Source organism: Neofelis nebulosa, chromosome 12, assembly GCF_028018385.1.
Source record: "Neofelis nebulosa isolate mNeoNeb1 chromosome 12, mNeoNeb1.pri, whole genome shotgun sequence".
NCBI lineage: Eukaryota > Metazoa > Chordata > Mammalia > Carnivora > Felidae > Neofelis > Neofelis nebulosa.
This window is the reverse complement of record NC_080793.1, coordinates 8683144-8696668: the sequence shown is the minus strand read 5'-3', so window position 1 is coordinate 8696668 and position 13525 is coordinate 8683144. Positions and strand designations below refer to the sequence as shown.

The 13525-nt window shown below is 56.5% G+C and overlaps 2 protein-coding genes across 9 annotated transcripts in view; both read left to right on the top strand.

The window, feature by feature from the left end:
* Positions 1-1692, top strand: part of GARNL3 (GTPase activating Rap/RanGAP domain like 3) — a 153319-nt gene extending 151627 nt beyond the window's left edge. For all 6 annotated transcript variants that reach the window (XM_058694069.1, XM_058694068.1, XM_058694067.1 and 3 more), the window contains one exon: positions 1227-1692. In XM_058694069.1, coding sequence (XP_058550052.1) covers positions 1227-1404 — 178 coding nt within the window. In that variant the 3' untranslated portion in view covers positions 1405-1692. The remainder of the gene's footprint in view (positions 1-1226) is intronic.
* A 3110-nt stretch (positions 1693-4802) lies between these two features.
* On the top strand, positions 4803-13428 carry SLC2A8 (solute carrier family 2 member 8). 3 transcript variants are annotated; one of them, XM_058694099.1, is made up of 10 exons: positions 4803-4935; positions 5033-5195; positions 5474-5680; positions 7080-7179; positions 8588-8787; positions 9493-9636; positions 9736-9844; positions 10526-10699; positions 11098-11243; positions 12812-13428. In XM_058694099.1, exons 1-10 carry the CDS (start codon positions 4880-4882, stop codon positions 12947-12949), a joined length of 1437 nt encoding a protein of 478 aa, XP_058550082.1. In that variant the 5' UTR covers positions 4803-4879; the 3' UTR covers positions 12950-13428. The 3 variants fall into 3 exon arrangements, with proteins under 3 accessions (XP_058550082.1, XP_058550084.1, XP_058550083.1); XM_058694101.1 differs by lacking the exon at positions 11098-11243 and having other exon boundaries at positions 12812-12897; XM_058694100.1 differs by lacking the exon at positions 5033-5195 and having other exon boundaries at positions 4821-4935.
* The last annotated feature ends 97 nt before the right edge of the window (positions 13429-13525 follow it).

The window sequence follows — 13525 nt, the reverse complement described above, 5'->3', positions numbered from 1 at the left end:
AAAATAGGCCCTCTCCAGTGCTTCTGGTGGGAATAGAAACAGGTACAGCCTTTCTGGATGGCAGTTCTGCATCCCATTTGGATGTTTGGTGGGAACATTTGTTGAGTCCCACTAATTTGTCCCCTGAGAGCCTCTGTGTCCCTCAAGCAATCCTGTGTGCTCCTGTATGGAAAGTAAGGGGGCACATGTCCAGACTCCATTAATCCATTCAACGCACATTCTTAGAGCACCTGACACTGAGCTGGGTGTTAGGGATATGAAGATCACTCTTGGGGGTCCACAGGCCCAGGGAGGGAGGAAGTCCAACAAGAACATTCTAGAAATTACAGCATTCTGGGCTCGCAAGGTGATGGAGAGGAATCAGGAGTGCCAGCTGCCCCACACCTGGGGCAGGGAGGGTCTCAAACACCAGGAAAGGCTGAGCCAGGTCTCATAGACACAGGAAGCATTAGCCTGGCCAAGAGGGGGCAGCATTCACAGATGCTTTAGTCTAACAAACTGAGCCCCTACCTGCGTGACAAGTCCAACTTTCATGGACCACACCTTCTGGTGTGAAATTGGGGTGGGTGGGTAGGGTTTAAGAGGGCTTCTCTGAGGAAGTAGCATCGAGCCAAGCGTTGACTGAATTAGAAGGAATGAGGGGAACGGCAGGGGCAAAGGCCCTGAGGCAGACACAACATGGCCCGCTCAGTGGCCAAAGTCTTGGCGGGGGCTTTTATAGGCTAAATGAGTACTTGTTGAATGAACAAACTCACTGAATTTGGTCAAATTGGTTTTGCAGCTATCAAGAGGGGATGGGGTTGGGTTGGGAGGAGGCAGAAGGGTCAGCAGGGCCAGATCCTGTGGTCTGTGGTCCTGTGGGTAGAAGTTTGAGCCTTATCTTCAGGCCACGGGGAGCCCCAGGAGGGTTTTAGGCAGAGTGACACTATCCAGATTCGCCCTTTAGAAAGGTAAAAAGCACCTCACAAACACTGCCTATGTGTCATCACTGGCCTTTAAAACTCCAACAGCCCATGAAGTATGGCTGGCTGACTGCAGACCCCAACCTCTGCGGGGGTGACTCCTGCATGTCCCAGCTTTCCCTGTAAGTGGGGGGGGGGGGGGGGGGAGGGGAGGGAAGGGGAGAGGCAGGCTTATGAGCTCAAAGGAGCAGGAAACTGCCTGACAGAAGAGGCCCCGGTCACTAGTGCTCTCCAGGGATCCTTTATGTGACTTTTCTCTTCCAGGATCACATCGGGCTCCTTGGAAAGTCCGTCTGCTCCAGAAGCCAAGCCTGAGGGGCGCTACTACTCAACGGGCTCCGAACAGGACCCTGTGGTGGACAGAGAAGGCAGCCCCGTGTGGGGCAGGAGCCCCTTCCAGCTCACAGCTTCCTCGGACGAAGACATTATCGACCTGAAGTGATGGGTCGGGATTGAGTTCCCCATCTTTAGTTTTCTTATGGAGGTTTATACTCTTTAACCAGTTCTGACAGCGTTTCTCGACAAAATGTGGCTTTTAGCCCACCCATGATCTACTGGACCAAACCTTCTGCACACCTGGCCGGTTTGGGTCTCTCCAATGTCCGGTGCCATCTTTCTTGACCTTTGTTTCTTTCTGTTTGGGAACCATCAGTCCCCTTGTAATAAAGGTGGTAGATTTCATCGAGGTTTTAGATTGAAACTTTGAATAAATCAAAAATGTTCATTCTTATGTACTGCAACCTTCTCATATTTTATATACTTAGATGGAAAAATTATTTTTTCATTATGGTTTTAATTTATGTCACATAATGTGTTTCTTTTATAAAGAAGAGCCATTGCTTTTAAAACCTATTATAAATAAGTTTTCTTTCTGCACCTTTGGCCCCTGTTGCTGTTTCGGGTCACAGTGATTGGCACCAGCTGCATCCCCACCTAGAGACTTTTGAGAAAGGCTGAATGGTTAGTTCTTAGAAGTTCCTGCTTCCTCCTTGTGTCTCACAAAGAATAACAGGGGTAGGAGCTTGTTAAGAGTCTTAAGATGATTTTGTTTGGTTTCACTGTTGCTCTCAAATCATACAGCCAGGCAACAGTCACTCCTTGTCATCAAAATTACTCTCAGATCCCCTCCTCACGTTTCACGTGAATCAAGTGATCGTCCTCCCTCTTGTCCTTACCTGCCTTCTGTGGCCCCCCTCCTCAAAGTGAGAAGAAAATGCAGGCTTGACCAAGAGCAAATGAAACCGTGAAAGCTCAGCCTCTAACCGGGGGGGGGGGGGGGGGGAGATCAAAGGGGGAAACCTAGTTTCACTGACACTGTAAACATTTTCATCTGTATGAAGAAGGTAATTCACCTCCTCGCTTGAGTCTGACAGATCCCGTCGTATTAGCTCTCTTCTTGCCTATATCACCCACCAAAAGACACGTGAAGTCATTCTCCCATTAGAGCATCTCTGAGGGTTTTTCCACAGGCCTTCCCTGGAAGAGCAGAGAGCTGTGTTTGACCTGACCTTGATCTGACAGATTTTACAGAAGTTTGGGTCCTATCTTCTTGTGGGCCTTGCACCCTGTCTGTCTGTTGCACCACAGTGGTCTTTGTGCAAGAAACGGCTCAACATGGTGGACTCGGCGAAGGCTGTGTGGTTCCCTTCAGCAGATGGCAAGAGGTGAGAATAACGCAGACAGTGCTTTCTGGATATAGCCAGGTTATCTCTCGGGGTACGCAGCTGGCCCGTTCTTCATCTTTGTTTTGTTTTGCCCTTTTGTACCTCGTGGTCCACTCGTGCTGTCTCTCAACCTCATGAAAAGTTTTGTGAGTTAGGTTTCACTATTATTGCTTGTCAAATGAGTAAACAGGCTCAGGAGGGGGCAGTGATATGAAACTGGTGAGTTCTCTGACCCCAGGGCTATGCTCCCTCTCCCATCCACCATACAGAGTCAGTCTGAGTGCCTTGTGTCCATTGGATCTGGCTGGTGTTTTTCATGTTAAACTAATGTGTAAGCTTTCCGAGCTTGTCTATGTGTTCTTTCTGTCATCTTTTTGCCTGAAGTTTCTTGCTTCTCGGCCGGGAACAGAAAAGCCGAGGGTGATTTAGAACATTCTTCCAAAGAGATTGGCAGCGTCAGAACCACCCCAAGATTTGCCAGGAGTCACGGATCCAAGGAGCGAATATAGAAAGGGCAAGAAAGAGGTTGAGCCTACAAATCAGATCGATGGGGCTTCGCTTATAAAAGGGGGGGAGGGCGGCTTCTCTGGCAGCAATATCTGCTTCCAGAGGCCACGAAGTGAATGCTGCACACGGGAAGGGAGACCACCGACCAGAGGGCAGGAGGAGGTTTGGAGGGGCCTGTGGCTCAGAGGGCTGTGCTAGCTGGGCTCACTGCTGTGTCCTGTCCACGTAAGCCTCTCTGCACACCCCACTGGCTGAGTTACAGAGTACACCGTTTGCCATGGGGTTTCAGGTATTCATCCACTCTGCAAGCACCCAGGGCCCACTCACTGGAGGAGGAGGTCATACCACTGAGGGAGGGAGGGAAGTAAACAGGTGATCGCAAAGCAGTGATAAGAGCTGAGAGAATTTATAACTTGAGCACAAGATGCTGTGGAAGCATAGAGGGGCGGGTGCCTGTCTTCAAAGATAGTACAATCAGGTGGCTGCACTGGGTCAAACAACTTTCATAGTCATACTGGCTAGCATTTGAGTGCTTCACGTGTGCTTGGTCTTTTATGTGCATTGCCTCTGCTCAAAATCTTCCCAGAAGGTGGATATTGTCATCCCCACTTACAGATGAGTTAACAGAGGCCCAGAGAGGGATTAGAAGCCAAACCTCTTACTCTCATAGCCCTGGTTCTTGCAAGAATTACACAGCACTGCACCTCAGCTGCCCCATACAGAGTGTGCATTTGCCAGGTACAAATGGCAAGATTCTTCAGAGCCCTGACATCGTACCTCCAGCAGTGACTTGGGTGCGTATGCGAAGAGGTTAGTTGTTAACATCGGCAAGAGACTGGAAGATGGCAGGTGGTAAGATAAAGATTCAGGAGTTAAGATGACCTATGGAGTGAATGTAACTTAACCGGGAGCCTGAGGCTCACCATTTAAGCCCAGATCAGTCGCATAACCGAGGACCGTGCCCAACACAGGTCCTTAGCACCTGGAAGTCCTAGTGGTTGTTGGCTGGTAGCCGTCAGCAATCTGGGGGCCCCGAGTAGTGACCCTCCACAGGGGTGGATTGCAGCGCGCAGGGCCATGCCTCTGCCCCCAGCAGCCCAGCTTCCAAAAGGAAAGAGGCCCAAGACAGTCGTTTGAAGACATTCCTCCCTGCGGTTTCAGTGGGCTGATCTGGGCCGGGTGCCTCCAACCCAGGCCCCAGGGCAGCGGTTAACGCAGAGCAAGAACTGCAGCCTGCTCCCCAGAGTCGGGGCGGGAAGTCGGGGGCGCGACCTACCTGCTCCACCTTCGTCCTGCTGCTAGCCTCATTGGTTGAAGCTAGACTAAGAGGCGGCTCCAGGAGAAAATGTAATCCCCGCCTTCCACCTTCATTGGCCAGCTCAGCTTGAGTCAGCTTTCTGATCCCGCCTCTGGGTTCGCACCACACTCCTATTGGATGGTTATAGTCCGGGCCCAGATACAAACTCCGCCCCACCTAAACATTGGTGAGCTAGGTCCTGGGGGCGGTTCCAGTGAGCGACACCAACCGGCTCTTTTCTCCCATTGGTCGGCTTTGATTTGGGGGGTGGCTCCTAGCGCAGTCGCTAACCCCGCCTTGCGTTCCCATTGGCCGTTCCCATCCGGCCCCTGAGCAGACCCTCCCCGCCCATTGGCCGGCTCTGCAGTGAGAGGCGGGTGCGTGCTGCACTCGCGGGACCCGTGACAGTTCAGGCAACAGAGCTGACCAAGCAGGCGTTGGGTGCAGACATGACGCCGGAGGACCAGGAGGAGACCCAGCCGCTCCTGGGGCCGCCCGGCGGCAGGTGAGCGCGTAGGGGGGCGACTCAGGCCCAGGGAGTGGCCTCGCCCCTTCTGCTGCGCCCAGGCCGGCGCCGCTCACCAACCGCCCTGTCCCCGCAGCGCCCCTCTCAGTCGCCGGGTCTTCCTCGCCGCCTTCGCCGCCGCCCTGGGCCCGCTCACCTTCGGCTTCGCGCTCGGCTACAGCTCCCCCGCCATCCCGAGCCTGCGGCGCGCCGCGGCCCAGGCCCTGCGCCTCGACGACGCCGCCGCCTCCTGGTTCGGGGTGAGGCCTCGGGCTCACCCTCCAGCCCGCCTGGGACTCTCTTCCTCCCGTCTCACGCGCAAGGGGACCCCGCCCTTACCTTGCTTTGGGCGGGCACTGAGACCCTCCTCCGGGTGCGTCCCGGCTCTCCTGCCAGGGGTCACCCTCCCCCGCGGACCGCCAGCCTGGGACCCCCATCCCCTTTTCGCTGAGGCTGCTGCTGGGGCTGGGATTGAGGGCGAGGTTGGGCTGAGGCTCCCTGGCGTCCCCTCTTCATCCTGCGGTCGCCTCGCCCTCAGGCCATCGTGACCCTGGGAGCCGCGGCGGGGGGCGTGCTGGGCGGCTGGCTCGTGGACCGCGCCGGGCGCAAGCTAAGCCTTCTGCTCTGCACCCTGCCCTTCGTGGTCGGCTTTGCAGTCATCACCGCGGCCCAGAACGTGTGGATGCTGCTCGGGGGCCGCCTCCTAACCGGCGTGGCCTGCGGTATTGCCTCGCTCGTAGCTCCGGTGAGTGTCCCCCAGCCTCGCGCCCTGGGACAGAAAAGGAGCAGACCTGGCAGCGTGCTTCTCCCTGGCTGCGGCCTCCTGGGTGCCTGGCACCGTTCCCCTTACCAGCTTTATCTTCCTTACCCCCGCAACGGGCCTTGGAAGGAGCCGCCGTTATCCTTGTTTACAGATGAAGTGAGCTTCAGAAACTGAAGTCCTTTGTCCAGCCACAACTAGTCAGTGGCAAAGCTACTTATTACTCGAACCCAGGACTGTGCCACTTCACCAGGCCTCTCTCTTGCTCTACAAATAAGATGCCATCTGTGGATGGTCACAGAAGCCTGCAGATCTTAGATCTCCCACTGTCATTCAGACCATTGAATACAGCTTAGGAAAATTCTCTTCTAGTTTGTCCTGGCAGCAAAGGCTGCTGGGCTCTGCTGCTCCCCTTCACTACTCAGGAGCTAGTCCTCTGGCTGCTGTATCTCTCCTCTCCCCATCTCCTGAGCCACCACTGTCCAGGCTGACAGTGCCGGCTCTGCCACTCACTGGGGCCGAGCACCTCTCTGTGCCTCAGTTTCCTCCCCTGTAAAGTGGGGCATTGCCTCATGCACTGGTTGTGGGGACTGACCGAGACTCTGCATGTATAGCCCTGGAAGGCCTTGGACCCTGGCAGCTGAGATTGTAGGGTGACCGGGGAACTGCTGCTGGCCATGGGCTTGATCAACTACCCACACGTCAACCTGGTGACATTAAAAGTAGTGGCTGTGAGTCCTCCCTCGTCATCCCTTTGCACCTGCCACTCCCTTTACCCGCATTTTCTGGGCAGCAGGCAGTAGTGGAGTTGGATTTCATGTTTTGGGTTTTGTTACTGGACAAAAACACACCCATCTTAGCCGTCGGCATAAGGTAATAGAATAACCTAGAAGTGTGGGCAAGACCTTTCTGGCCCCCGAGCCCAGAGAAAGCAGTAGCAGTCACTGGTAGCAACTGAGGCAGAGTTCTGGTTCCAAGGGCACTGCTCAGAGTGTGGTCCTTGGACCGGCAGCCTGGGTGTCATCTGAAGCAAGTTTGAAAGGCAGAATCTTGGGGCCCACCCTAGACCTACTGCATCAGAAGCTGTATTTATTGAGGCTAGTCATGCAATTAAATGAAAGTTTGAAAAACTCTGTGCCACCTCCCCACAAACACACACAGCAGCCACGTATATACCCTTAATCCCCTGTAAAACACCTGCTGCTGATCACTTGGAGACGTGGGGAGGTACGGGGAGGGCTTCGGCGACCTGGGACCTGCAACCAGAGGCCCACCTGGCTTGGAGCAGCCCCAACTGAGGTTCTCCTCAACTCTGAATAGCTGAGGCTCTTCAGTTTTAAGAACTCTTGGGCACCGAGTAAAGTTTTCTCTCCATTGCCACCAGGTGTATATCTCTGAAATCGCCTACCCTGCAGTGCGGGGGCTGCTCGGCTCCTGTGTGCAGCTGATGGTCGTCACAGGCATCCTCCTAGCCTACCTGGCAGGTATGGTTTTCATGGTATCTCTTTTGATCCCTGCTAATGGCTGGGTGGCCATTTTGAAGCTGTAGAAACTGAAGTTCATAGAGGTCAAGGGGCTTGCCCAAGGTCACACAGCCAGTGCCCAAGGTGCCAGGGTCCCAGATCACCTGCCTGAGCGCCTGGGATGTGTGGGTCTTGTGCCTAACTCCCAGGGAGGGTGGGAGAAGGCGATGTCCTCATCTTCCCAGGGCAGAAGCCCATTCCGAGGGTGTGGGGAGGGCTGACTGGTTGGGTCACTGTGCAGTAACAAATTAAGAATTTAAGGGGGTGGGGGGACACCCCAAAAACTCCAGCCCAGGAGTTTGGAGGGCCCAAGCCTGTCTCTCAGAAATACTAGTATTAGATTTGCAGCGTGAAGGAGGAGGGTCCCAGGGAACCTGAGGGTCAGAGCTGGGGTCAACATGAGTTAGCTTCTGGAGGCAGACATGTTTTCGCTAGAACTGGGGTAGAAAGAGGCTTCATACCTGATGGTTCCACATTAGGGGACACTTTCTGGCTCTGTCACACTGCCCCAGGGAGCCTCGCTTCCCCTGTCTTTAAGTGGAGATAACCCTACCTAGCCCAAGGCTGTTGAGGGACTAAATTAAGTGACACATGAAAAGCAGCAGGCCCCATGAGAACTGTCAAGGGATGGCCTTATACCCAGCGAGGAATGGGGGCTTCAGGAACCTGACTGGCAGTGGCAGGGCCCAGAGCCTGTGCCCTCTGGTTCTTCAGAGTGGACGACATGCTGGTGTGTGGTCATTCATTTTTACCCACTTAGCATCCAGACTCTAATTCAGAGTCCTACCAGCAGTCTGGCTGCTTTTGGGGACCCGCAATGTGCCAAAGCCCCTGCCAAATACAGACATTGACATTTGGGACAGACACATGGGTGTCAATATGCCTACAGAATTACCTCATCATCACCTGCACTTTGATTGATCAATTTCTGTGAATATTGATCCACTGGTGTTCAGGAAAAAAGTCTCTCCCACTGTCCCCCTTCCTCTCTAGAGGAGCCCACTTGCCTGCTTCTTGTGGCCTTCCAGAGTCTGTGCATGCATGACGACTATGCATATTTATTCTCCCACCCCTCCCTTTTAGACAAAACAAGTGCCTCATTCATTTTTGATTGCCACGTAAATATCCACTGAGCAGATGTAGCATAATGCGCCCACCAGGGTTGTTTACGCAATGTTTCTCAACAGATGGTAACAACAGTATTAGTAACAAACGTGAGCAAGGGCAGTAGCCACACAGAGGTCGTGAGGCCCCCACCCTTTAAGCTGAGTCCCGGGGGTTGGTGAGAGGGCAGGTGCTCCTTGATAAGGTGCAGGCTGGCCCACTCCGCACTGACATCTGAAACCGCCACCCCCCTGCCCCCCACCAGGCTGGGTCCTGGAGTGGCGCTGGCTGGCTGTGCTGGGTTGTGTGCCCGCCTCCTTCATGCTGCTGCTCATGTGCTACATGCCCGAGACCCCACGCTTCTTGCTGACCCAGCACAAGCGCCAGGAAGCCATGGCCGCTATGCAGTTCCTGTGGGGCTCTGAGCAGACCTGGGAGGAGCCCCCTGTCGGGGCCGAACACCAGGTGAGGGGCTGGGATCCAGAGCCAGGGTGGGGAGGAAACAGTGAGGTATGGCCCCTTTGCAGCCAGGGGAGGCTAGCACAGCCTGTCCCCAAGGCTGTGCAGACACACACGGGGAGGAGAGGCACAAGTGGTGGCATTGTCCTGTGTGCAAGCAAGCAAAGGCCTGCTGGAGCCCCACTACTTGGCTGGGGCTTAGCCTTGATCTTACTGTCCCAGGAAGAGAAAGGCCCAGTGGGTCAGAAGGAAACGCAGGCGCAACCCTGAGGAACTGGATTTTTAAATGGGATACTGGAGGGCAGCGGAGAAGACTGAGTCTCTGCCACTTACCTGCTGTCTGGCCTTCCCATCCTTAAGCCTTCCTTTCTTCATCTGTAAGATGGGAGTCCTAGCATGTGCCTGGTGGTGCCAGGAGAGGCACTCGGCACAGGCCCAGGCCTGAGGCCGGTAGGATTCTGGAACCCCTGGCTATGTGCCCATGTAATCTCTTTGTAGTTCCCCCAGCAAATCAGGAAAGGGCATGGGGAGGTGAGGTCCTTACAAATGGAGAGACTAAAGTGATGCGGAGACCTGTCTTGGACCCGAGGCCCAAGTGGTAAGAAGCTGAGCCTCACTCCCTCCACCAGGCTTTAGGACAGAGGCTCAAAGCCAGCAGGCCCCTCGGGAGGGGGTAGGGAGACGCACTGACACCGGCCTCTGTCTGAGCAGGGCTTCCGCCTGGCCCAGCTGAGGCTTCCTAGCATCTACAAGCCCTTCATCATCGGCGTTTCACTCATGGCCTTCCAGCAGCTGTCAGGGATCAATGCTGTCATGTTCTATGCAGAGACCATCTTTGAGGAGGCCAAGTTCAAGGTAAAGAGGCCTCCGCCCTGGCCTGCCTCATCCAGATGCTGTGTGGATGGGGCCTAGTCCTGGGGTCTTTGCCTGACCCGCCTCGGCCCATCTCCCCAGGAGAGCAGCCTAGCCTCGGTCATCGTGGGCATCATCCAGGTGCTGTTCACCGCCATGGCGGCCCTCATCATGGACAAAGCTGGGCGGAGGCTGCTCCTGACCTTGTCAGGTGAGGCCCGAGGGCAAGGGCTCGGCCCTTTGAAAATGGGGTGGCGCAGGCCAGGGTCCCCACCACAGACTGGAGGGTCTTTGCCAAGGCCACCACACTGAGACAGGAAAAGGCCAGCCAAGCATCCCTGAGAACAAGGCCGAGATCCATGGGAGCCCTTACTGAGTGCTTGCTCCAGACCAGGCCTGCACTAACAGACCCTTGCAGTGAGCCTCCAAGCAGGTGCCATCGGGGCCCCAGTTTACAATGAGGAAACTGAGGACCCAGCAGGAGAAGTGACTCAGAAGCTGGAGGGCTTTTGGGGCAAGTGACTTCACCCCTCTGAACCTCAGTTTTCCCTGTATGAAATGGGGGCGATGGGCCATTGTGAGGATCCAGAGATGATCTGCACAGGAGTGAAACCCATGCTGCTGTCACAGTTACCACTCCTGCTCCTCGGTCCAGGAAGGCACTGCCACCAGGAGCTTCTTGGAGTTGGCTCCGGTTCGAGGTCCAAGCTGGGGCCGGCCCGGGCTGGGTGCTGCCGATCTGGGCTCCTGGGTCCCACTCACCACCCTCTCAGAGAAACCCAGGCCGCATCACTGTGGCCACACTGCACTGAGACTCTAACCTGAGTGCCCCGTGCCCGGACCGCCGTCCGCTTCTCCCAGAGCCCTGCGCACTGCCCCCTTCTGCCTGCAGGTGTGATCATGGTGTTCAGCACCAGTGCCTTCGGCGCCTACTTCAAGCTGACCCAGGGCGGCCCCAGCAACTCCTCACATGTGGACCTCTCGACACCCATCTCCATGGAGCCCACCAGTGCCAGCGTGGGGTTGGCCTGGTTGGCAGTGGGCAGCATGTGCCTCTTCATCGCCGGTGAGAGGGGGCCCGTGGGGAGGTTGGGCGGGGGGCCTGGGGGGCCATTCCATCACTGCCGGGTTCCTGCGGCTCCCAGCCAGTCCAGGCCTCCCCATCCCACGGGTCCCCCGCCCCTGCGTTTATGGCTCTGACCAAGGCCCCGGGCACTGAGCTAAACCCTTCTCTGCCCCTTTCACTTACTCCCCAAGCAGCCCTCCAAGCGGGCCCCGGCATGACCCCATTCTACAGAGAAAAGCCTGGTACTAAGAAGTAGAGGGACTGACCTGAGACATCGCTGCAGGAAGGCACAGAGCTGGGGGGCCCTGACTGGAAACTGCGAGGCTTTGGCCCAGGGGGTCTGTGGCCAGCCAAGGGGTCGGCCCTATGGGCTTCTGATGCCTGTCTTGCTCCCACAGGCTTCGCCGTGGGCTGGGGGCCCATCCCCTGGCTCCTCATGTCTGAGATCTTTCCTCTGCACGTCAAGGGCCTGGCCACAGGTGTGTGCGTCCTCACTAACTGGTTCATGGCCTTCCTGGTGACGAAAGAGTTCAGCAGCGTCATGGTAAGTGCAGGCCCTGAGGGTCTCCTCCTCACGTAGTCAGTGGGGGGCGCTTTTTAGAATTACTCTTACTGCAGAAGACTCAGGGCCAGTGGCTGAGGCCCCACCATCCTGGGACACCGGCCATCTTGGTCAGGGACGAAGGGAAGACAGATGGGCCAGGAAAAGTGCAGAACACAGGCTGTGACCACTCAGGAGCCTTCAGGCCATTCCGGCAGAAGGAAAGCAGGATACAGTTCCACCATTGGACAGTGGGGACATGGGCCAGGATCTAGGGCTGTGCGGGAAGAACTCTGGCTTTGGAGTTGACAAGCCTGGGCTCTAACCCCACCTCGGCCACTTCCCACTGTGTGACCTGGGGTGTGCTGCTCACCTTCTCTAAACCAGCTTCCTTGGCTGAAGATGGAGGAGGGTGACAGCACCTTCCCCTCAGGGTTGTGGGAGCGTCAATTCATTTTAAAACTTTGCTACTTTTGCACAAATGGACTGACACAGCCCTGGACCCTGCCACGGGGCTCCCCAGCTGATAGGGGAGGATGGTTCTGGAGCAGATAGGCCACCTGTCCAGGCATTCATTCCCGTCCGCCCCCCCTCCCCCAGGTCTCCTGGTATATACCATGTCCAGGCCTGTTGGAGGAGCCAGAGACAGCAATGAATGCAGTGGACAGGGTGCCCTGTGGATGGATTGGGGTGGACGGGGTGGATGAGGTTGGGCTGGCAGCAGACAGCAGAAGGAGAACAAACCACTGGGAGGCTGGAGGGGGTGGGGGGGTGGGGGTGGGCAGGCCAGGAGAGGCATGGATGCCTGGGGTAGGCCTGGAGTCTCTGCAGGGCCTGGGTCTCAGGCGGGCTGCGCTGGGGAACACATCGGGAAGACCGGAGCAAAGTCTTAGCGGTGGAAATTACTCACTGGGAGCTGTGTGGAGGGACCAGCAACAAAGGAGGGGGGGCGGCGGTAAAGGACCTAACAGTGACCCAGGAGTGTACAGTGTCCCAGAGTTTGGCGGGGAGTGCTGGGTCACCGGGTCCCAGAGGGAAAGGAGCTGACAAGGGAGGGGCCTCTGGTCCTGGCACCTGGGAGGTCATCAGGTCTGTCCTGGGAGGGTGACCAGGCTCTGAGTGACGGGAAGTGCTCTCTCTTCCTTCCATGCCAGTGGGTCCTGAGTGTCCTCCGTGCTCACACTGCCCCAGTGCAGCCTGCTCCCTGTGGCACCAAGAAGAGACTCCTCTGGAGGGCAGGGAACTCAGGGGGCAGGGCCAAAGCACAGTGTAGAGAGTAGGTCTGGGGGCCCTGGAGGCAGACACCAGGGGTGGGAGCCCAGCTGTCACTTGACAGTGGGGGTCTGACCTTGGGGGAGGTACTTCATGACAGTTTTGCCAGCTTCCCCAGCCACCCAACGTCCACACCTTGTATGGTGCTCGTTGCAGGTTTCTGGATGGCAGGGCCAGACCCTCCTCCACACCCCTGAGCCTGGGTGAGGGGGTGGGCGGAGGGGGCCAGGGCCTCAGCTCAGGGTCCATGAGGGCTCCTGACCTGTTGTGTCTACATGAGGCCCCTCCTCTCTTTCCAGGAGGTTCTCAGGCCTTACGGCGCCTTCTGGCTCGCCTCCGCCTTCTGTATCTTCAGTGTCCTTTTCACTCTGTCCTGTGTCCCTGAAACCAAAGGAAAGACTTTGGAGCAAATCACAGCCCATTTTGAGGGGCGATGACAACCCCTTCTCATGAGTGGCTGCCACTCCTAGCCGGGCCGGCTTTGGGCTTCAGAGGGGACGGAATCACCTGTGACTCCAAGCTGGGCCTCAGCCAGAGCCTGGAGCCCCTGCCTGTCCCCAGGGAGGTGGAATGCAGGACCACAGCCCCTTGGAGCCTTGTCCTCCGGGGTCCCTCCTTCCTACCCAGCTCTCTATGGCCCAGCAAACCATGGGTAAGAGGTTCCCGGCCCCGGGGTCCAATTCCCACCACCACTCTGCGACTCAGGAGGAGGGAACTCCTTGGAGGGGCTTTGCTGCCTTGTGGTCCATCGTCCACAGGCCATCTCCACCTTGCCACAAAAGCAACAGCAGAGGAGGGGGACTCTCGGCTCCTCGTTTTCTGGAGGAGATGCTTTTGGGTGGTGACCCCCTCTCACGTGGCTGCATTATCAGGAAGGAACTTTGTTTGCCAAATAAAGATTTGACTCAGAAAATCAGGCCGTGGCCTCTTTGTGTGAAATGCAGTTTGAGAAGGACGTTTTCCCATCCCTTCCATACACCAGGCCTCCCACGAACTGGGCCTCGCCACAAATA